Source organism: Alligator mississippiensis, chromosome 12 (genome assembly GCF_030867095.1).
Source record: "Alligator mississippiensis isolate rAllMis1 chromosome 12, rAllMis1, whole genome shotgun sequence".
Taxonomy (NCBI): Eukaryota; Metazoa; Chordata; order Crocodylia; family Alligatoridae; genus Alligator; species Alligator mississippiensis.
The window spans coordinates 61,917,001-61,941,336 of NC_081835.1; the positions used below are offsets into that span (position 1 = coordinate 61,917,001).

A 24,336-nucleotide genomic window follows, 5' to 3' on the forward strand; every position below is an offset into this window, starting at 1 on the left:
ATGCTCCCCTGTTTCTTTTCCCCCGGCTACCTGTTTGGGGTCTTCATCCAGGGCTGGGCTTTGTGAGCTGCAGGAGGTTGGGTCACATGAACACGAGGTACAGCACACAAGGAGTTAAGCCTGTTGTTCCATAGCGGAGAGGTCCGAAAACCAAAGCTTTTATTCAAATCCTCCTCCCCTTCCCAGCCCCGGACCTCTTTATTTATCTGGAGGCTGCCTTGAATGCGAGGAATGCTGGAGTCCACTGGACATTGACCTGACATTGCCAAACTCAATTAACTGAGGCTATCTGATTGGATTCGGTGCATCCTAATTAAGCCTGGACTCCGTCCAGAAATGCAAGCCCAGAGGCCACTTTCTACACAGAACGTCCTTCACTCCCACAGGGTTGCAAAATGCCCGGGGTCTGCGGGATTTCCAAGCCCCTCCGCTTCCTAGGCTTCGGCGAGGATCAGGAGCCAGTGGCCAGAATGAGCAGGGCAGAGATCCCCCCACGCCATTGCCGGTGCTTTGAAGGAGGTACAGGGGGTGCAATTCTGCCTTCCAGGGAAATCCACAGGTTTGCCCCACGGCAGAATCAGCTCCTGCCTCTTTCAAAGCTGGTTTCGAGAGGGGAATGGGCTCTTACACAAGGCAAACGGGATTTGGCAGCCGTCAGGCCTCATCCTGCAGCACGTAGGCACCCAGCTTGCTTCTCCCAGGACCTCCCGCCCCAGTGCAGAAAGCGGATGTGTAGGGCGAGGGTAAGGGATTGGCCTTTGCAACATGCTGCAGCGATGGAGAGGAGCGAGTACCTCTGCGATTGTCCGGTGCCAGAGACAGAATAGAGGATCACTTGTTTCCAATTAGGTGGTGCTTCTCTTAGGTTTCAGAGACGATGCTTTCTCTATGCCAGGAGGTCACCGATTCTCCAAGGAGACCAGGATCTGGGCCAGGAGAGCAGCTTTCTTGGGTGTCAGCAATCTGCCTCTTTCCCTGCTCACCTGGTATTTGATTCCAAACCGTGGCACCCAGGTGCATAACAGTTATCTGGCGGCGGAGGGGTTGCCAGCAGGGCTCTGTCTCCACACTCGACACTGTGCCCCCACTTCTGCCACCAAGCTCCCTGGCCCTGTGGCCACGTCAGGGGTGGCTTTGAAAGGCTACGGGAGGATGGAGGCAAAGAGAAAGGGGCTCATATTTTGGCTATGGGGCAGGAGGGAGGGGGCGATATTACTGCATCAGGTGGGGTTCCCTTGTTGCTTGGGCTGGAAGTTGCAGTGCGGCCGGTGGAAAGCAGCTTGCGGGGCATTCGATGCCAGCTGTTTGCTGGTGGCAGGCACGAACGCCAGCCATGTTGGATCAATTAAACCCCATTATGCCAAGTGAATGACTGTAATTATCTCAAATCTGGATTAATGCATGCACACAGCCCCGTAATATAATCCGTCTGGCTGGAGCTGTTTGTAGGACGCAGTGCACCAGACTCAGGAACCCCACAAAATAAGGCAATATCCCTGCCAACTCCTAGCCCCGTTGCTGCTTTTGCTCGCGCTGCATGGGCATGGTAGGGGGGGTGGAAGTAGGCTGGAACGAGCCTCGTTGCACCCTGGGCCAAATTCAACCCTGGTGGGTGCAGGTGTGGAGTCGTGCTCATCCACAGGTTAGGGCTAACATTGCATTATGGCAATCCTGGCTTTTTGTAGGCCCTATATGGAGGTCAGCATGGACCAGGGGAGACTACCGCAGGTATTGGCAGTACATAAGACATCTGTAAGTGAGCAGCTCCCATCACCCGTCTGGGCATGGACGTTTGGCAGTAAGGGATGATCAGTGCTGTATATAAAGGGCCCACAGTATGATTCAGGATACAGGCAGCAATGGGGAAGGCTCTGTAAGTGAGATTGGGTGCTTCTTGATTTACACCCACAGGTGTTTTAGCCCAGAGGGTGCATGGATGATGTGATCCCACCTCCCCCCATGGCCTTCTGCATTACTTCTTCTGTGCCAGGCGGGAGGTAAGATGCCAGATTGGACCCTGCCCTATGGCAAGGGGCCGGTCTGGGTTCGTATTAGCCTGGACCTGCCATGTGGATGCTGTAAATATTATTTTGTTGGGTCTCTGGCAGTTCTGAGGGCCTCTGATCCACGTCTGCTATTAATAAAAAATCCCTTAGATTCCTGTAGTGCTTTTCACCACCCAAAAAGGCCTCGAGTGCCACTGCCATCCATCAGCAGCCAGTTGCAACCCTTGTTGCTCAGTGCAGTTTGACCACCTCTTGGTGATCCTGGCCTTGATGGTCTGGCCCCAGGAGGGTTGTCCTCTGTGAAAAAATGGACAGCATCTTGGCTCCGACTTGCCTTAGCATGGAGGAGTGGGAAGACTGTGTTTTCAAAGGGTTAACACCCCCTGCCCTAGCTGCTAGCAGTTCATGTTACCCGTCGGAGAGCTCGCTAACACCAGCCACCCTTGCACTGGTTGCTACTGTAATGGATCTGTTTGCAGACCGGGAGCCTGAATGCTGAGCCCAGGGCTGGGCAGAAGGAGGTCAGAAGGTCTGGGCCAAGTTTACCCTTGATTTGCTAAATCAACACCGCTGGCTTGATGTGGGAGAGGGTTAGCTTTCCTCCCCCAGCTCTGGCCTCAGAGAGACATATAGCAACTGCGCCACCTTCCTCGTCGTTCAAATCACTACGGTTATTCATCTGTTTTCCAGCGGCATAGAGAGTCCCAGGCCGAAGTCACTTTGTGCTTGGTGCTCTACACCCCCACCTTAAAAACAGTGCCCTGAAAACCTTGCAATTTAATGGATTCACTCCATCCCATAAGACAAGGAGGGTGGATCTCCCCATTTTGCAGAAGGAACACCGAGGCACACAGCAACCGGACCTCTGTGCTGAACCCAAGGACAGATTTTCCAAAGGGCTTTGCACAACGAGTGACCCCTAGGACACAAAGCCTCCTTCCTGGCCTGGAGCGGATCCCAGCTCTTCCAGTTTGGCATGCCTTCACCCTACAGCCCTCTTTCCCTCCATGCCTCTGTTGTAGAGAAATAGCCCTGAGGCAACCTGCTCCTTTGCTGGAGACAGCCGGTCCTAAAATAGCTGGGAACCACCCCAGCCCAGCTTGCAAAGCCCCCTCCCCACACAGACTTGCTTTCCTGGAGGGATCGGCGTTCGCTTCTTCGGTGAACAAATGCAAAACCTGAGCAGGGACCTGGCCCCATCCCCAGCGGCAGGCCATGCACCTCTGGAGGAGGGCATCTGGCTGGGGGAAGGTGGGGGGCTAATCGAAGCCCTCCCACCCATGCCTCATGGCTGCTCCAGGTGGAAGTGAAAGGCGCCTTTCCAAAAAGAGCTGGGCAAAGCAGACCTATTGCTGCGGCGGCTGGTGTGCAGCATGCGTGGGCCTCGTTATCGCGAGGCCCTTCGGGACACTCAGCGCAAAACCGAATTCTGTTCTTTTTCTCGGTAGAACAACCCCGTTTCCAGCTCCCCCCTCGGAAACACGGCCCGTTGAAGCCTGATCTGCTCCGAGCGTAGCAAGGGCAATGAGATCGTTTCTAATTTGCCTGTAGCCCATCAAAGAGCCGTTGTGTGTAATTAAAAGGCCATAATCATCTGCGGTGACCTGTGGGGCTGCAATGCATTCCCCTCCGAGAGCAGCCACGCAGCCGGCAGCCACGGAGGGTGCTGAGGGCTCGGAGGGGGAGCCTGGACCGTGCGCGCCATCTCAGTGCAAACCAGCCCAGGTCTGCTGGCTCCTCGCAAGGCAAGTGGCCGCCATTAGTGGATGCTGCCTGTTCCCTAGGAAAGGCTGGATGCTCCTCATTGCAGGCCCTGTCTGTTCTGTGTCGTCCCCACCCCAGACTCAGCTGCATCAGGAAGCTGGGGTGAATGCCACCTTTGGTGCCATTCTTCCCCCTTTCTGCCCCCAGGTTTCTTGCAGGGTCAGGTAGGCAATCATCCCTCCGTGCCCGTCACCCCCTTCTTTGCTCCACGGGATAATTTGAGCTGAGGCGGAAGAGATGCCCCTCGGGAGGAGCTTGGTCTCGGGGCGAGTGACCCATTTGGCATCCGCGCTGAGTTTGCTCCCGGCTGCCGTTTGAAGGGATTAACAGCAGCAGCGCAGGAACGCGGCGATGAAGGATCAAACCCTGTGCTTTGCAAGCCAGGCAAAGTTACGGGCTCCTCGGCTTCCCCTAGCTGTATCACCTGCCTCCACACACTGCTCTGGGATGGAAGTGGCCATACTGGGCTGCTCCTCTGGGCCAGTCTCTGGGGCTCATCTGGGATCTCCTACTTCCTTCCCTTTGTGTTCAAAAGCAGGTGTGAGCTGAGAGGTTGGTGCAAAAGCAAAACCAGGTCTGTTGCTAGCTACCCCTGCCAACTTGCCTTCTTCCTCCGTGCATTGGTGTGGTTTGGGCTTCACACACAGACTATTGGGATGCTGGAGGACAACAGCTCCGAGGAAATGCATCCCTGGGTGTAACTGCATTCAGCGTCGGCAGAGCAGACCCAGGAAGAGAGCGGAAATAGATATAAAATGATGCAGTGGGTTGAGATTATTAGCACCCAGTCTAGCATGTGCAAGGCAGGGTGTTGGGGCCGTTCTCTGCCACCAACTCCCAGGGAGACCCTTTGGCAAGTCTCTTAGCCGGTGCGTCTCAGCGGTGACGCCGACTGACCTAGGATCAGTACAGTAGGGATCCTGAGTTGCCGAGATGCTGTCGCATGGTGCCGGGGGGAGCTAAACGAGCCACTGCGGGCAGAGCTCACAGACGGGCCTTGCACAGCCAACTTCTTGTTTCCCGGGGTGGCCGGGATGCTCGGGGGGAGACGGCCCGACGGCTCTCAACGACCAGACAGCCGCTAGCAGCGACAGCAAGTCAGGACTGAAAGGGTCCCCGCATTTACTCCCTGAAAAACCGCTGCCGGCCCAAGAGCTGCTGGTAGCCAGCACTACACTGCAGCTATTATTGCCTCCTGCGACAGTGGGTTCCCAGCCAGTAAATTAGGGGCACTTGCTGAGAGAGGCTGACAGCAGAACAGAGCGCATTGTACGAGCGAGGACAGCGCCGGCCCGGAGGCCTGAAATAGGAGCCTGTAATTTTTCAGGGCTGTTGTGACATCTTTGCACAAGCGTGTGATTGAGTCACATTTGCTTTATCAGCAGAATCCTTGTTTGCTTCAGTGCCCCCTCCCTTCCCCCATCGGCCTGGGCTTTCTCCCGTGATGCCCCGGCGCTTAGGAAGGGCCAAGTTTTGAACAGCCGGTTCTCTCTCTCCCCCGCCCCCATCCCCTGTTTCGTTGACATTTCGATTTCCCTTCTCTCTCAACTCCTCGCCCTTTCCATACTTCAGAGGGAAGTGCTTATGTTTCCTGCTCCTGCCCTTCGCCGTGCAGCCCCCTACCCCAGTCCTGAGTGTAGCTTCAGTCCTTTGGGGTTAGAGTCTCTTCTCATTTACTCCACCCCGGCAGAAAAACCCAATGTGTCACCCTGGGCACCGTCCGTCTTTGCTCAGCGTTCAGCAAAAAAGCAAAGCAACCCGGAGGAAGCGTGAGGAAGGAGGCAGAGAGTCAGACTGAAAGCACAGGAGGATGTTGCAGCATCCCGTAGGTTAGGATGGGTGGAGATGCTTGGGATGAGAACAAGGATGCAAGGTTTAAGCGTGCTGAAATGCAGTGTGTGCGCAGACCACTTTTTTTTTTTATTTTGCACAGACCATATTATTTTTTTTGCTTGGAAGAGCCAAACAGGGAAGTCGGCAACATCCGAGCATGATTGACAGGGCGGTGGCGGGCGTGCGGGGAGGGAAGGATGGGACATGAGAATATCCCTGTGCCGCTGGAAAGTGCCGAGCGATCTCCTTTTGCGTTGTTCGTCCTTGCCACGTTCCCACTCGGGGATGGGAATAGCCCCTCCAGGCTTCCTGCTGGACCCGCAGCTCCCGCGCAGGGTAGGGTTTTCCGTGGGATCCCACGGGGTTGTGACGACAGCAGCCGTCAGCCTGCTCTGCAGTTAACTCTTCCTCTCTGGCTGTGCTGCAGCCTCTTCCCATGGACATGCATGTCTAGGACCCACCGTCCAGCTCCCATTGCACGGGCTGCCCAGGATGCTATGCTCTCAGAAAGGATCCCTGTTTCACGGCAGGGAAACTGAGGCAAGAAACAAAAGGAGCCGTGTGGTCAAGTGTGTCCTGCTTTTGAATGCCTGTCTCTTGTCTGCAGGGACTGCATTAGCTCCCCTGGAAAAATCAGACCCTTGAGTCTTGGGCTGGGCTGCCCAAACCGAAGCACTGGAAACCAGTGAGATGTGCGTCTGAGCGAGGTTGTGGCCAAGCTGGGAAGAAAACCCGCGGTCTCTTGAGTCCTGACCTGGGTTTTGACCACAAAGGTCTTCCTTCCTCTGGGCTCTGGTCCATTCTAATTTTACCCGCTCGGGCCCTCCCGGCCCTATATTGTATCCGGGACGTCAAGAAGAGCATAATGAGTGCAAGCAAGCGGTGAAGCCAGATGGGCCGACGTGTCAACCACTGTACTGAGCCGCGGTAAGGGTACGGAGCCCGCAGCTTGGCTGATCTCTCGCCACTTGGAGTTTCTGGGGGAAATGCTGGCTAAAAAGGCAAAAAAATCCTCCCCATCCAGACGGTGGAAAAAGATGGGTTTAGGTTTCGGCTTCTTGTGTTGGAGGAAAGCAGGATGTTTCATTGAACCTATATGAGGGGTAGGGGCTGGGCTGGGCAGGGATTAGCGTGCAGCCTTACAGTGGAGCAGCTCCTGATTTCAATCCGTGTCCCTTGTCATGTCACCCAATGAAACGCTTGCATTGGGGGTGTCTTAGCAGAGAGGGGGTGCCACGTGCTGCGTAGTGAGGGAAAGAGTCCGCAGACATGCCAAGTGAAAGGTGATTTTCCTAGAGCCTGGCAAGACACTGCAACCCAGGCTTTTTATTGATGACAGTCCCAAAATTCAGGCCAGCTTCAGGCATGTTCACTGAGTCTCGTTCTGAATGAGCCAAGTTTTCGGGCATGCCAGGGGCTGGCTTGAGGGGCTTTAGATGAGACACTGTGGCTGCATTCGTGTTTGGCTTTGAGGTTAACCTTGGTCCAAGTAAAAGGCTGTGGGGTGAACCCATCTAGCCCCCAACGCAGGGAAAAATCAGCAAGTCACTGTGCAAATGTTGCACAACTTTGTACCCAGGAAAGTTCCCAGTCAGCCCTGGGCACTCACAAACTAGGAGTCAGGCTCCCAAAATACACCGAGAGATGGATTTAAAAAGAAAAAGGAATCAAGAAGATTTTAAAGACGCACCGAGCACATTCTTTTCATTTGCCTCGTGGATGATGGATGTTTAATGGAGCCCGAGGTCTCATTTTCAAGTTCTTCTCTGCAACCAGGAGGACTAGAAATGTACTTGGGAAAAAAAAATAAGTGCAGATTTCTGTGAAATCCTAGAAGCTGGGCTGCAGGTAAATGGCCAGCTACGGTGATAAGCGGCAGCACAGTTTGGATGAGGTGGCTATAAAGGGGATTTGGGCATATGACTGCCTGCAAATGCAGGATGTGTTGGTTTTCTTTTTCAAATAGCAATACCAGGACAGAGGCTGGTCAGCATCTATGCCTCTCTCTCATGTACACGGGATTTGGGTACAGGCTCCAGATTGCAAACTGTGACCCTATTGCCACGGAGAAAGCCATGTCTGCCTTTCCTGGTAGGACGGGATCAGCTTTTCTGAGAGGGCTAGGAGAACCTGCAGTGCCTGGAGAGGAGAGGGTGTGACGGACTCCGCGCCGGGAAGGAGTATCTCTGCTAAAGCCTGTGGGTTAGAAGCCATTTAAAATGCCATGTTCACTCCTTGTTGCTGTCTGTGGTCAGGGATAAAAGTAAAGTACTAACATCTTGTGGCATTTTTTGCATGAATGCTAGAGTCTGCCCTGATGTCTGACCCAAATCTCAGTTTCAGTGGTTGCTTTCTAGGCAGCCCAAATTTTTCCCAAACTCTCACGGTGGCATACAGCATTCCCCACTGCGCCGTTGTGTAACGATGCTGCGTGCTGCCAGGCTCCACCCTCGCGGCACCTGGATTTTGGAGGTGGCTCTTATGATCCCTGCAAAGTCTGCCAATGCTTTGAGAACGGTTCCCTAGGAAAGGCTGGTTGGGATTGCATGGGTTTATGGACAGATCTTTCCTATGTGCCATGAGCGGCACGTTCAAGAGGAGCTCAGCTCCCCATAGAGACCCCGCAAGGAGGGGCTGGATTTTGGAAAGCTCGGTCCATTGGGTGCATGATGGCGCTGAGCTGTTTTGAAAACCTGAGTATGTCCCAGCAAGAACTGCTTGCTTGGACCGGCCTGACTAGCTTTGAAAATCTGGCTCTGGTGGCAACTGCCTATCTGGTCCCTAGTGCTGCGAATGCTTGATGCAGCGAGTGGAGCAAAAGCAGGGGAGTGACAACCCAAATTTAGCACTTCCTGCTAGTGACTACCCAGAATTGATCTGTTTTCTGATTAAGGAGGAAGAGAGGCAGGGAGGAAAAAAAAAATAAAAGAGGAAGTGCTGAGATAGACTCTGGGCCGCTTTCCAAATCTGCGGTGGGCACATGGGGTGTCAAAACAGGACCCCCCCAACTTGCCTGCCCGCCTGAGACCCCGAGAGCCACAGAACTGCGGCTCTGTGAAGCCGTTCTGTCCTTGCTGTGACGTGATTTTGCCCCCAGCAGCCGGAAACACAGGTACAAGCATCTCTTGCAACTCGGTTTTTTATCTGACTTCCTCTCTCTCTCTCTCACATGCATCCAAAGCAGCCACCCGCCGACCAAAAACCATGCTTCAAGGCAGGTCTGCTCTAGTAACGAGTCACCAGTGCAGCTGTGCAGGGAAATGCATCTTTGGGTCGCTACAACTGCGCCCAGGCTTGTGCCACCACACAAATATTTTTGTCTAAAAAAAGCCATATCACAGCCCTAATACTAACCCAGCAACATTTTAGAGGGGGGATAGCCAGAAGGCTAATTTGGATACAGAGAGAGACAGCAGGACAGATGCACACAGTAAAAGAAGAAACACCTCTGTGCCGCCAAATGAGAAAATGCAATGGAAAAATCACCGGATGAGAGCCGTTACTCCCAGATGCTTTCAGTGCTGCATCTAAATGAAAGGATTTTGCTGACAGCTGTTGTTTTAGTCACTCCTTGCCACTGAGCATCATGGCTGTGCCACCAAAAATTCATAGCATAGACCTCAATCCAATCTCTGTGCTTCAGTTGCTCATCTATGAAACAGGGATAATAGCATTGCCACAACCCCTCCTCCCAAGTATAGTATAATTTGATTATGAGGTGCTTGGATATTGCAGCGTTAAGGACCATATTGGTACTTGAGATGCATAGAATAACGTTCTTGATCTCTGCAGTGGACCAGATCCAATCTTCTGGATCCTTGAACCTTGCAAAAAAGCCAATTTGCACCTTGCAGTACATGGCTTCATGGTTGGTAAGAAGAAGGGGATTTCAGCACGTCCTATCGGCAGGTGCTTTGAGACTATGTGAAGACTGTCTGTACTTAGTACAGGAAAACTGAGTGTGTGAGAAAATAGCTGCAATTTCAGAATGGGAGGAGAGGGGAAAATGCCTCAATAATGTGTTTTTCTTTTCTTTTTCCTTCCAATTTAGAAACAGACATACCCAAGACAGTTTATTTTGGTCTTAAACTAGTCATACAAGACTGTTTTAAATGACAAAACTCTATAAGAAAAATGAATAGTGCATACCAGGTGAATAACTATTTCCTTTATTTAACTCAAAATATGCTTTGAGAATGAACCCTCTGCCCAGTCCTCTTAGCTGAAGTCCAGATGGCACCCATCGGTTTTGCATTGACCTTTTTAGGGACTTCTTAAAATCTGGAATTTTACTCCTTTTTTGTTTTATGTCTGAAAGTAGGGGCAGGCAACATGTTTGCATGGTTGTAATTGGTATTACTCCAGGGGACAAGAGTAGCAGACAGACAACAAAAAGCCTGAAAATCAGGGTCATCTTGTCCTGCCTTATGCAGAATTATCCTTGAGAAGATCTGAGTCAAACTCTGTGTGTGCATTGCATCGATGTAGGTGCTGTTTATGTCCACCCCTAGAACACCATTTGCTTAGGGCGAACCCTGTTTCTCTGCAATAAAAAGGTGCAGTAGCACCCATTTACCGTATAAGCTATTCTGCAATAGCTGAAAAGCTGCCTGTTCCTGATCCTAAAGTCATTTACATGGGTTTACAGAAGAAAGAGAAATTACACCAGGATATGTGATCATCTGTGTGCTTGTCCTAACTTAGTTATATGGTTTCATTATTGCTCAAGGTTTTATAGGAAGGCTGGTCACCTGGTCTCACGGCATCATCCTAACTGCCGGACCTTCCTTTGATGGGACCCTGACATGATGTATGAATGCAACTGCCTTCAAATAGCCTATACTTGTTGGTGCATGTCTGTTCACAAGAAGTCATTTTGGCCCCACCAGAATGCTGCCTAGACCTGAGCAGGGGTGGGGATGGGAAGAGGCAAAATAGTCTAGTCTAGGTGAGCAATATCTGTTTTAAAGCTCTGCAGTGTGATGATTCCCCCTGGGCGCGTCTGCACGAGACACTGTAATGCGCAGAAGACTATTCTATTCTATTCTTTAATAAAAATATAGGCTAGTAATACATGCTACTATTCCATTAGTGTGTCATGGCAAAAACCGTGCTAATGCACGGGAGAATTAGTCTACTGTGCATTAAGCATCACAAAAAACATTCACCTTTGCTACTGCAGATTAGCACAGGCTAGTGCGCCTTTATGTAGTACCTCATATTAGAGGCACTAAACATAATGCGCAGTAAGAAAGGTGCATTAATAAACATGTAGATGTGCCCTGTGTAGTGATGTTGAAGAAATAGGTTTCCTCTCTGTATGTTTAGATGGGTTTCTTTTCAGTGCAGTACTTTCAGGACAGAGGCTTTGCATTCTGAAGGCCACGTGTGGGAAAAAATCAGTTGAGAAAGTGGGAAACAAAAGAGGGAAGGAAAGGGCAAATCATCAGTTTTAAGGGGGAAGAAACCATCAGGAAGGGAGAAGATGGGAAACAGACTGAAAAGCGGAGCTGTTTGCCATAGTGCCAATGTCTGGTATGAAAATTGGTTGGTGATGCTTCTTGGGAGCTCGTTCTCCGGCCTGGTGTCTCCCTGCCTGGAAGGACGTAGGATAAGAAGGGCTTGCAACCGCGGCAGCGCCGATGCAGAACTTGAGTCTTCAAGCACCCTATCATCAAGGCCAGCTGCAAAAGTCAACTGAGTAGGCACAACAGGGACCTCTCTAGTTTCCGCCTGCATCTGGCTCTGCGTGCCAGGCTGTGCCTTACTTCTCCTTGCATGGGGCTGACTTTGCACAAGTGGGGAGAGGGGGCAGAGGGACCAAAAAGAGAGGGAGAGGATGCAGGAACTGGGGTGTCCGTGTGTTCCTGGTCACCGGGTTGGGCCTGCTGTGTATTATTATAGAGCTGTTATAGCCTGCTTGGGCCTCGGAAGTGAGCAAGCAGCATGTCAAAGAAAGGCCCCGGCATGCAAAGGTGTAGTCCAGAAAGGGTTAATTTCTCATGATATCATCTCTCCCTTCCCCTTTTGATTTTTAGTAGAGCCAGCTGTGTGCGCCGGGGGGGAAGGCATTTGCTTTCCCTCTTCCCCCTGTTTTTAATAAGCTCAGAGTTCTTTCAAGCATCCTTGCACTGCTGGCTTTGAGCGAAGGTGGCAGGGGAAGAAGCAAGGGAGGGTCTTCCCCAGCTCTTTCTCCCAGTGCAAATCAAAGCCTTCAGGTCACGGCGCTCCTCCGTGACCATTTGGTGCACATGGCACGTACCAGCGTCGAGCTTCTGGGACCGTTTTTCCTCCTCTTGCTGCTTCTGCGCCCTCGCCCCAAGACAAGAAAAGGGGCTTCTCTGGATCAGTAATGGCCCAGCATCTGCATCCGTGTGCCTTCACCCAGCCACGGAGGGAACAAGTGGGGAGGGAAGTTTTATTTATCCGGGGGAGGGACTGCAAGATCGTGCGGCCATAAAAAAACCCCACAGTGCAAAATGCAGCTCACCTCTGCGTCCAGCTGCATTCACAATCCTGCATGAACATGAGCACTGATTTGGGTTGTGGCCGAAAAGCTCTCGGTTTTTCTATGTCGCATTTTATTTCTGTTATACATTTTGCCAGTCGTATACTCACAGAGTTAAAGCTACATTTTAGACAGCACTGTGCAAGAGGATGTTTGTGTTAGGATTTGAAGGCTTAGGGGTGAGGGTCATGCTGCTATTGAAAAAAATTATATAGGTTCAAATTTGGGAGGTTCAATCCTGGGACTTCGGTCCAGGAGCCTCTCCGCTAAAAGCCTGCATGTATACACACGAGCACGCCTGTGGATTAATACTTCTCTTCCCCCGTACGCATCCAGGCACGCACAGTGGCGCAGCCGTCGGACACAGCCCAGCACAAAAGATATGTCCTCTTTCGTTTCTCCTGGAGGATTTTTGCAAGAGTAGCTCCCCCCTCCAAAAAAACCCCGAACCAAAACTCACGCCCAGTTCCTCGCTGGGTTCCTGGGAATGCGTCTGCCTGGAGAGCGCAGCGTGTAAACAGGATGAGTAATATCAGCCAGTCCAGGAGTCTGTGTGTGTGTGCGCGCGTCCACGTGCATGTGTGTGTGCACGCCCGATGTACGGGTTTGCTGCGGGTTCTAATTTTACTACAAGTTGCTGTACGCCCAGGGCAAGACCCTTGGACTGCAGGCTTGGCTGTGGACCTCCTTTGTTTTCAGCTGCTTTCCAGGGCTGCTGGGTGTGGGCCGGTGTCGTCTAACCTTCCTGCAACCTTCCCCCCTTAGTGCATTTGCTTTCAATATTCAGGACCTGGGGTTTCAAAGGAAAGACCCTCCCTGCCCCTGCCCCAGGTTCCCTTCCTTCGCTCCCCATTCACAGGCCTTTTTTCCCCCCTGCACCTCTGCTGGGAGGAGATTCAAGCAGGGCCTCTGCATCCATTTCTTCAATGCAGCCTTGTGCACAGGTGTGCTTCCTCCATCCCTGCTTCCTTCAGCTGGGGATCGTGAGTTAGTCCTCATCTCTGGTACCCAGGGTGTAGTCGTATTGGTTTAAAGGAAAAAGCAATCAGGACTCGTGGCTGGAGGCGATATTTTTTATTAGACCAGCTAGATTTTTGCAAAAAAAAAAAAAAAAATTATTTTGCAAAAATCTAGTTAGTCTAAGAAAAGCTATCACCTCTACCATGAGCCCCGATTGCTTTTTCCTCATCTCTGGGGCATTCGACGTATTTGGTCACTATTTCTTGCTGTCCTGCCCTTAATGCCCAGATTCAGCCCGGATGCAGCTCGGGCAGCTGCAGAGCAGGTGACCTTGGCACTGTCCCACCAAGTGGCCTATGCATGCCCAGGAAGGAAGAAATATCTTCTGAGGTTGAAGGATGGGTCTGTGCAGTCCTGTCGAATCCTTGCCTCTTTACTGAAATATATCTGACCACAGGTCAGCCCGGAGGAGCGTAGACCGTGCAGTCGTTAGAGAAGCTGGAGCAGCAGAGAGAGTGCAAACTGCACGTGCAAGCTCATGCCACCGTGCTTGTGCCCCCCCAGGGAGTGGGTCTGAGACCCTCTCAGTTTATTACATGGTTGCTGGGGGCATAGGCAAAAGAGATGGCGGGGGAGGTAGGGCTTATAGCTAAACCCGAACAGGAATCCTTTGTGTAATCACAGCTGCTCCGATGGCCGGAAGCAGGAGCACCAGATGGAGTGGGGATTCCTCTCGCATGATTCAGGGATGCTGGGTGGTACTGGCGGTGGGGAACACCTCCACTGGTGTCACAGCAAGGTCCCATCACTTGCTAAAGAGCATGGGGTCTTCTCGGTGGGAGGCATTTCTGCTCCCCTTGTGAGGGCTCGTGCAAGTCCTTCCAAGCTTGCTTTTGTCGTCGGGCCAGTCAAAACCCTCTGGCTTTTTCTTGGGCCAGTTTATTCTCTCATTTCGCTGTGGAGAGAGCGGTGCTTTTGGGAGCCACACTGATGGAGCCCGGGGAAGGAGACGGAGTGGCCCTGCGCTCCATCCTGGGTCGCATGCAGGGGCAGATTGATTCAGCGTCCTGCTGCATGCACGGGAGATGCTGCTAGCCAGGCCCCTGCCAGGGGGAAGCGGAGGGATGCTCAAGTGAAGTGAGTCGTTCGAGGTATTTGCCCACGTGTGGTCCCCACCGCTGCGGTCTCCAAGCCAGGAGCTGAACCCAGCCGCCCCAAGTCCCAGGCCTGGGTTGTAACACAAGACCATCCTTCCTGTGAACTTTTTCTGAACCAAGCAGCCGGGAGTGCGGGAGCCAAGCCGTGATCCATGTTAAATGCCCCGAAGCCACAAGAAACTTGCTGGTGTTCGGGTTCTGTTGCAAATGTCTCACTCGGGCCAAAGGACACAGAGGGCTTTGCTGAGGGCTCCTGGCTGACTTGGGACCAGCTGATGCTTTTTTTTTTTTTTTTTTTGCGTCAAACCATTGCAAAATTCACAGTGTCCGACACACACCTAAAACTTAGTTCTTTCCCTGGGACCACACGGGACGTTTGCAGCATCTCTTGTATTCGAGACCCTGGAACCGGCGTTGTTCTCCTCCCCGTGCTTTAGCAGCGGAGGGTTTATATACGAGTTCACAGTGCAGACTGTCAGGGTGACCTGGGGACTCTCCGCAAGCCCAGGGTATTCAGGGAGCCCGGGAAGAAGATGCTCTGCTCCACGTATTTCCGACCCGGTTAAAAATAAGGCATCCACGCCGCAGGCCGTGCAGCCCGCAGCCTCGCAACGTCACCCTGCCTAGCAGGGAAGGAAACCTGCTCTGAAAATGTCGCAACTTCGCTTGCCGCTTAGGTTTTTCCGAACCTAATCCCTTCCCTTTTTGTGTTCGAGCCCCCTGGGATCCGGTTTCTGGCTCTTGTCTGGGAGGTTTAAGAACGAGCTCCTCAGGGAGGGAGCCTCTTTCTTAGCCCTTGTAATCCTGTTATGTCTACAATTTGGGGAAGCCAACAGAAAGCTCGCTGCCTGCCAGACACAATGGGCACCGCCAGCCTACAAGGGATTATGAGCTGTGGTCGGAGCGCTCGGCGCGGAGATGACACAGCAGCCCTTTGTCTGGCTCGTTCCCGGTGCTCGTCTCCTGGCTCGAGAGGGATGTTGCATGTCCCCCCCATCCTGGTGCTGCTTCGTGCAGGGAGACCCATGGAGGGGGCTGCCACTTCCCCAGCCCTTGCCGCAGATGTGCCCGTTGAAGCAGCCAGCGGTACAGCCAGTGGCGACGGCCTTGCAAGGAGGCAAAGGCAGCGTCTGAATTTAGCACGCTACTCATACGAGACCTGTTGGGAAGCTCTAGGACTAGTGCATGGGATGGGGATGCAGCAGACTCGCTGTACGAGCTTGGGAAAGAAACATGGCTTTCTTTCCAAGCGTGCCTCTCTGTTCACGTGCGTGAGCCTGCAGTTTAGTGCTTCAGACCCCCCTCATATGATATCAATGCCCCCCTGGATTTATTTATGGACAGAGGATGCTCTTGATTGCTACCTGCGAGGGTGGAGGGATGGCCCTGTTGTTCCTGGGGTCATATTTGGGCTCAGTGCATTGCCAAGCTGTTCAAGCAGGGCCCTATCACACAGCACCGGTGTAAATCAGCGGTAACCCGATGGAGCAGGTATTATGGGGAGAGGGGAATATGGGCCTGGCGGAGAGCTGCTGGGTTCGGTGCATCGACCCTCAGGCAAGCCACCTTCCGAAAGACCCCGCTAACTTCAAAGCCCTGCAAAATGGGTCTGGCTCCGCCAGCCTATAGTCACTTCTGAATTTCAGGCCTCTGATTTGCCAGCTGCAAAAGTGGGACAACAGCAGTGGGACGCACCGAGGAGAGAGAGAACAAGCGTCAGGACCCCTTAATTGTCACCACCCCGGCACAGCTCTGAATGGGGGCAGGCGAAGCCCTCCCCTGCAGCCTGGAGCCCCCAAAGTCTTGCCATTCCTCTTGGCAGCCTTTGCAAAGGCCCATTATAGAAGCCTGCTTCCCCGGTGCTTTGGGTTGTTTTTCAGGCAGCGTGACAGGATGAGGAGGAAATGTGCCAGGAATGACTCCGAGTCTCCTCTCTAGAGAGAGCTGGAGTCTATTTTTAAACTCCTGCTCCCCCCCGACCCTGGGCCTGCAAAGGAGTTAGGGGGGCAGGCGGGAGGTTCGCAGCCTGGCGGTCGCCGCTTGCAAAAAAACACCTCCGCAAAAGCAAATTCCAGTTCGGAGGCCTGAAGCCGCGTGAAGCAAGGCAGAGGGAGCGGGGCATCCTTCTGTCCCCGGAGCCAGTGTGGACACACAGCTGCCTCCTCACAAACCCACACACGTGTACCCTTCGCCATGAACACACACACACACACACACACACAGTTCCCCACTTGCAAAAAATAATGCACGCAACTTGGGAAACACTCACAACCCCCCGTCTTCCTCCCCCTGCTTTCCCTTTGCAAATATACACTGCAGGCACATGCATCCCAGGCAGACACATGGACACAAACCACAAGCTGGGATGCTCTTTCCCGATTGCAAACACCTCACCTCCCCCTCAAAGACACTCAAATGCTTCCCTCTGCAAGCGTAAAACACACAACGCACGTTCTCCCTTTGCGGGGGTGCAGAAATGCACCCTGCCACTCTCAAGCACGCATGTGAACGTGCCCACACAGTCTGCAACCCACGTGGACTATACTCAGACCCCCACACAGAGATCCAGAAGCACATCCTAGGTTCAAGATCCCGTATCAAGTCCTGATTATTTTCCGTCTTAGGAAGGTGGCATCTAGAGGCCTCAGACGTGGAGCAGACTTGTGCTAGGGGCTGTACACACATGAACAAGGAGATGGGTGTGATAACTGTGCCATATGCAGCTCTCCCAGTTGCCCAGCCGTTGTCAGAGGCTTTTAAGAGTTGATGCCATATCAAGCTGGGGTGGAAGGTGCCTGATGTAGGGGCTGCACTGACTTTTGCACTGGAGAAGGTGCTGAGAGAGGAAGCTGGGGGTGGCTGAGTGTGGGGAGTGGAGTGGGGATGGGGGCTGGCACCTTAGTGCCATCGTTGGACCATCGTGGAGGGGGTTTTAACCCTGGCGTTTGCTTTGTGTCTTGCAGATTTCTCCAACCAAGTCAATTCCACCTCCCTGAACTCCCCGACCAGCCGGGGGCCCATGGCTGCACCTTCCCTCCATCCATCCATCGGACCGGGGATCGGCTCCCCGCTGGGCTCAGCGGGCCAGCTCCACTCCCCCATTAGCACCCTCAGCTCCCCCATCAATGGCATGGGCCCTCCTTTCTCCGTCATCAGCTCCCCCATGGGACCTCACTCTATGTCAGTCCCCTCCACCCCCAACCTGGGGTTTGGAACCGGCAGCCCACAGGTAAGCCGGCAAAGGGAAGGCAGGGGAGACAAGATTTATGTATAAGCAAGAGGGGGAAAAAACCCAGGAATGGTCAGCAGGTTTCTTTCAGGGAAAGGAGCAGCGATCTTACCTCCACCCGCAAAACTGGAGGGGTGGCGAGACCCGATACCATGCCAGTGGTATCCCTTTCTCAGGTCCTTGCAAGCATTAGTAAAAGCTCCTTGGGGTTGCATCTACACGGGACGCTGACTGCGCAGGAGCTTGTTACTGCTGTGCAGTAGCATCACGTGGCACAAAGAGAGACACTTATTGTGCAGTAGTAACGAGCTCATGTGCAGTCAGCATCACCGAAAAGCTGTTTGGGGACGCCACCGTGCAGTAGGCCAGTTCCTGTGCAGTCAGTTAGTACTTGTGAGTGCGAGTTGCACAGTAACAAGTGTGCAGTCAGCTGTGTCACACCCCAGCTCCACGCCCGAATTTTGGGAGGACTCTAATGAACCAAGGCGGCAACAGGAGACTGAATTAAAAACCAGGCGGCCTGGCTTTCCTCTGCGTTCTGCTTGCTGGAAGGCCCAGGACTTCAGTGGAGTTACTCCCTGTTTAAACGAGAGGAGGATCAGACCCCGTCTATAATGGTGGGCTTCACTTCAAAGGGTCACGGACACAGGCTGCTTTGCTGGGCTTCCTGTCTTTGGGCAGCAAAGAAGCAGGGGAGAGGAGAAAAGATGACTCTGTATTCTGGGATAAGCTGAGGGTCTTCTCTGTCCTGGTACAAACCGGAGCAGCCCCCAGGCTGCTCTAAACTGCGCCTTTGCTGCAGTAAGCCCTATGGCCCAGGTAAAATATGGGTTGCATGTAGTACAGTACTCCCTGTGCTGCATTGTAAGCTCCTTTCCGATGGTGGTAAGATGGCCAGGGGACCTTTCTTTAGGCCAGGGGTCTTCTCCAGGACTTTGTTCTGCCCTGCTCATGGCCGTTTTACGCTGCTTCCCCCTTTGCTCCCCGGCTGCACTTGCTTCCCTTTTCTCCGCAGGAGAGAGCGATGTGGAGGAGGGGCTGGGCTCTGCCGATTGAAGATTATGTAAAAACCTCCAGCTATAAAGAGATAAGCCTGTTTTAAAAATAGCAGGCGCTGGGAGGGCTGGCGGGGCCCTGCCACCTGTTGCTGGCTGGCTACGGGGTACATGTTTAGCGAAAGGGCAGATTAAGGAATTGGCTCCCACCTGCCGCTCGCTGCTGGTTTATTTATTTCAGAGCTTCTCTGGGAGTCAAACACCTGCCGGCGCCTTTATTTTTGTATTAGCCTGATTTATTTCTAGGGCTAACACACTAGGGGACATTTTGTGCGTGCCTGGGAGGGCGGATAATGTGGGGCAATAGGAGTGGGCAAGGGGTCCCTCGGCAGAGCCCATCCTAAATCAATCTGAGTTGTTTCTACTGGGTCATTGCAATGGCACGGGACCAGGTTGAGCAGTACCAGGGTGCTGGAGGAAAACCAGTTGCCTCTATTCAGGGACCATGGCTGGGCCCGATGGGGCATAGTGAGGCTGTGAAATCACCAGGGTGCTTGCCATGCTCCCTTTCTCCTGCATCCTTGCATCTCCCCATCTCCCCCCCTGCCTATTCCAGAGTTCAAGTCCAATGCCATGTGAACCCAGACATATTCCTGCCCCCAGCATGGAGTTAACCCTGGGCTCAGCGGGGCAGACAGGCTGCTACGCTCCTGGAAACCAGGAGGAATAGAGGCAAATATTGCTTTGGAGCCAGCCACCGCCCAGATAGTGCCATGAGAGCAAAGCCAAGGCTGGGGGAAGATGTGAAGCTGCGGGAATGCACGAGCAGCGAGCGGGCCGACGCGGGCAGGGTTTCAGTGCAAAGCCGTGGCTATTTTGGGAAGCCGAGACACACGGCCAGGGGAACCGAAATAAACAGGCACCAGAAGGAAAAGAGGAATCGAGCCTAATGGAGACTGAGTGCCACGGCATCGCTGGGCCCCGACGGTCCCTGTCATTTGCTCATGCTCGATCTTAAGTGGTTTTCCTGGAGGAGACATTTAGGACATTTTCAGTCTACTGGGTTTTTCCATCTGTCCCCTGTCTGCAAGCATTAGGCCCCTATCCTGGCAGTGGCGGGAAGGATCTACCTGAGCCAGCTTGAGAGGGAGGGAGTTCCCAGTCCCGCGTGCATAGGAGGATGGAGGGAGGCATCCTCTCGGGGAGGAGGACAGCAAAAGCAGGAGTACAGGAGTGTGCCCCCCTGCCCATCATGGTACCAGTCCACAAAGCGCTGGGGTTAATGAAGTGTGTGCTCCTGCGCTGCTGAGCGGAGATGGCACTGATGGAAGGTGGTTTGAATCAGATGGCAGATGCCACTTGCCATCAGGCTATGCCTCGTTAGCTCTGGAAAGCCAGCCGAGCAGAAGGACACCGGGAGGACTGAGGTGTGCAAGGCGAAGTGCTGAGAATCTGCAGCGCTCTTCTTGGCGACCCACGGGGTGGAGGTCCGGACACACGCTGTCCCCGGTGGAAAATCTGGTCCCAGCAGCATTGATGGTTGTGCACAGGGGGGCGGTGCACCCAGTGGATCTCCCAGTGGATGCTTTTGGTGGCATTGCACTAGGACAGGGGTGTCAGGGAAAGGTGCTGGCAGCCTGGGCCGACTATGCCATCTTTCCCAGCTGCATCCCTGCTCCTCTCCGGTTCCCTCGGAGAACTTGAGGACCCCACAGCAGCTGGCGGAGGGGCTGGGCATAGCGCAGGCGGGTGCCGTGCTAGCTTCCTTGGCAGCACAGGTTTGCCGCTGCTTGCTCTGACCTTCAGCTCCTGCTATTTCGGGTCCCACCCACGCTGCTTGGCCGACGCACCTCGCTGCTGACCTGCGCTGACCCAGTTATTCCACTCCGGGGCCTTCCCGAACTCTTGCCACCGGGCTTCACTCTTCACCTCCAGTGCCTCTTGCTATTCCAGTTCTCAGGCCCCAAACAGCTCCGCTGATCTGACCTGCCGTGTCCCCTGTTACTCCTCTCTTGCACACACCAAAAGGGTCCCCTTCAAGCAAGGCTTCCAGCTCGAGTGCCTTGACCCGCCCCGATTCAGCTGTCCTTAGGAAAAGTAGTGCCGCCCCTCACACGTCCTTGCTTTTCTCTTCCAAGTTACTCCAAGATGATTTGCAAGCATTGCAGCCTGAGAGATCCCCTCTGTGCATGAGGTGCCAGGACTGCCCCCACCCCCTCCCCATTTTAGGGATGGGAAAACTGAGTGCAGAAAGGCTAAGGGGTCTATCTTAGGTTGTAGAGCTGGCTTTTCTCAGGCGGGTGTAGCACCCAGGAGCATTTGTTGGGACCACCCACACCACGTGGCATTTTCCTGAAACTAGTGCCACGGCGAGTCAGGTGGGGTTTATTATTTTTAAACAACCCTAAAAGGTGTCTCTGGACATTAGATGTTTCGTTAGAAAGAAAGTGAAAAGTGACCTCCCGGTCTCCTTCTCTCTCCCTCTTTTTGCTTGCGTGAGTGTCGTCGTGCACAGAAACAGAAGCAATAGCCTGTGAGTTGGTAGCAGACCCCCTTTCCCCCCCAACAGCAGGTCTGGAGAGGCCTGGGAGAGGTGAGGAGTAATGAGATGTGGAGTTAGATCGTAGTCTCCGTGTTGCCTCAGATTATCGGACAACCGTTTTGTTCTTTTGGAGGATTCCTCGGGACTATCCTCAGTCTTTTAGCTCTAGCTGTTGCCGGGCCGGAGCGGATGGGACTTCATCAGCAGAGCTTAAAAAGGAGATGCTCAAGCTAGAGGAAGGGAACCCAGGAGTCCGGCTGCCCAGGGCAGTTCTCGTTCTAGGCTGCGCTGCCCTGCACCCGTGGCACCCTCCGGATATGTGTGCACCAAAAGCAGAAGTAGGTGCTGTCAGGCGCTCGGTGTGAAGCTCTGGGCTGGGCTCGCTGTCTCTCTCACCACGGCTCCTTCAGCCTTTGCTTCACAGCCTCAGGACCCAAGAGGAAGGAGCAGCAGGCGCCAGGGGAGAGTGTGGGAACCGAGAGGCACACGTGTAGCACTGCTGCGGTTTCAGGAGGCTGCCGAAAGAGGAAACGGAGGCATTTTCCCATCCACGGGCACTGACTCAGCAGCTGGTTGGGGCTCCTGCTGACTCATCGGGGCACACTAGGCAGCTTGGGGACCCAAGGGACAGGGGCACAGGCGCTACTGCGGCGTCACCAGCCTGACACTCGGATCCCAGTGCAATAAAAGGAGAGTCTTCCCCCATGGAGCTGCCGTTTCTGCCAGCCCCTTCCATCCCTGCATGCATTAAATCCTCCACCCCCTGCCATCCAACAATGCTCGACTCGGTGGAAAGCACTGAAGGACCCCTAGTCCCTTCAAGCTCCAGTAGCAGGTTGACGTGGAGAGTAACGCAGGACCCCTGGGCTAGGCTGACATCCTCAGCTCTGGGAAGGGTGTGTTCCTAGCACCCAGAAGCATGCACGCTTGGTGCTTCCTCATCACTGCACCCACATGCCCACGCCACAGCCTTGCCCACCCACGATTGCCATCACCAATCCTTCTGGGGCACGCTTAATGACAGCGAATTTAAAGACAGGGGCTGCAACCAGCAGCAGTTCCTCCTAGGGAAGACTGGTCAAAATGCCATTAAGTACTCCAGCCAAATTTGAACCTGCTCCAAGGACCTTGTGTCCTCGTTTTCATGCTCCAAGGACCTTGTCCTCATTTTCAAAGCATCAGCTAGGCTTGTCTCCTTGTAACAGGACTGAGTGTGATTGCCATCAATTGGTGGGGTATAATGGAGCACGTATTTACAGGTAACACTCCACCTTCAAAACACCTGGCTGCCCACCAAAGCCTGCAGCAACTGTAGATCCACGAGCACTGTAAAGGACCTGGGACAACAGAGGGAAGTCTTCCAACAGGGCAGGGGTTGGACTTGATGATCTGTTCAGGTCCCTTCCGACCCTAGAAACTATGAAACAGGCAGCCGACGGCCTTTGACGTTAGCATGGTGCCCAGACAGTTGGTGGGCAGAAGTTGGGTCCCTTGCTCTTTAAGGCGCTTCTAAAACTATGGGGAGTTCAGAAAATGAGTCCTGATATGGTTTGTCAGAAAAATCTTGTGCAATCATTTTAGTTTGACCTCCCGCATGATGAAGGTTGTAGAGTCGGGTGGTTCTTGCATGAAGCTGGATGAAAGGGAGCATCTCATTGCGAATCCATGCCACCCATGCAGTCAAAGATCTCAGGCGACAGAGGACCCATCTCATCTCTGAATCAGATTAACAAGAGGCCTATGGCAAACATTTAATTAGCAGAACGTGGGAAATGCATATCTACCCCTCTGAGCCAAGCCTATTTTGTTGCTGCTTCTCCTGTAGGGCTAGCGAATTGTGTGTTTGAGTCATTGAGAAAGCGGAGACCACAGGGAACGCTTCGGTTGATGCTCTTACAGGAGGCGCCTCGCACTCAGCAGCATTATTTTTATGTCTCAGCTCTCTTCCCCGATCTCTCAAGGGCAGCTGACAACAGCGGAGTCCGAAGAGGGAAGGGAATAGATTTTTCTAACGTGCACGTGTTTCCTCGTATTGCGTAGGAAACGGGGCAGGCAGCCGAAAGGGGACATTGGTGTGGCTCAGCGGAAGTCTTAATGAAGACAGGATGGAGAAGGAGGGGTGGAGCGGGGCTAGAGAGAGACATGAGAGCCCTTGTGCTGACTCAGGGGAAGAGCCGTAGGTGGAATTTGAGGAACCAAAAGTGCATGGTCATTCACAGAGAAAAGAGACAGCCAAGGATGGGCTAATGCAGGCAAGCACCGTTGCCCTCTATCGGAGGACGTCAGAACAACTCTGCTGCGTGTTCAAGGCCGGACCCTGCAAATAGCCAGCAAAATGCCTGGCCTTCAGCTTGGAGGGATGGCTGGTGCAGGGGGGTGGCCTGTTGGGCAGCAGGAAGCCCTGAGGTCCACCTTGATCGTCCCTGTGAAGTCTGCAAAGCAATGCTGCTGTCCGAGGTAGACGTGCTCCAAGCTCATCGCTAGGGTCATCCTGGGACCCCGCAAATCCCGCTGTCTGTCTGTGCATGTGTTCATCCATCTGCTGACTCGAGCTTCTTTTCTACCTTGTAGAAAACTCATAACAGCAGCTGTCTCCCAATGCCTGAAGAAGGGCGTTTGTGCCCGAAAGTTTGAAAAAGCAATCGGGACCCATAGGAGAGGTGATCTCTCTTATTAGACCAACTAGATTTTTGCAAAATAATAATAATAAAAAAAATCCTTAACTGCAAGCTTTTGGGCATGAACACCGTTCATCAGGCATTGGAGAAAAGATTGTAAAAGTTCTCCCGGGTAGAAATGCAAGTTTGTATTTCATAGGTGATTTCACCGAGGAGTCAATAGATGGAAAACTCCTCTGGGCAGGCATTGCTTAGCTGTTAAGGTGTCTCAGCTCTGTGATGATGCAGATGACCTTGAACAAAGGCAGGAGCAGGATCTCAGGTTTCACGTGGTCAAAGATGCTTCCTCCTTGTGACATTATGAGGATTTCATTAAAAAAATTGGCTAAAAGTATTTTTTTTTGCAGAAGTCTAGTTGGTCTAATAAAAGATCTCATCTCTACTACAAGTCCTGATTGCTTTTTCCTCTAGACCAATATGGCTACAACCTGGATACCTGACCAAAAGTTTGAATATAACTTTTTCCAACTATTTAGTTGGTCTAATAAAAGATATTACATCTACCCAAAGAACTTTGCCTGACTATACCCTTTGGTTAGGCTTTCATCCCATGCTTATCACCATGGGAAAGAGTGCCTGTTGTTTTGATCCAGTCTCACGTGTCAGTGAGATTCATGGACCTTTGATACCTTCAGGGCTTGGGCTTGTGGGTATGAATGATCTG

General features: G+C 53.0%; 1 protein-coding gene across 3 annotated transcripts in view; it reads left to right on the plus strand.

The window, feature by feature from the left end:
* Positions 1 to 24,336, plus strand: part of RXRA (retinoid X receptor alpha) — a 194,199-nt gene that overhangs the window by 106,927 nt on the left and 62,936 nt on the right. For 2 of the 3 annotated variants that reach the window (XM_006261955.4, XM_006261956.4), the window contains exon 2: positions 17,192 to 17,457. In XM_006261955.4, coding sequence (XP_006262017.1) covers positions 17,192 to 17,457 — 266 coding nt within the window. 3 annotated transcript variants of the gene reach the window in all.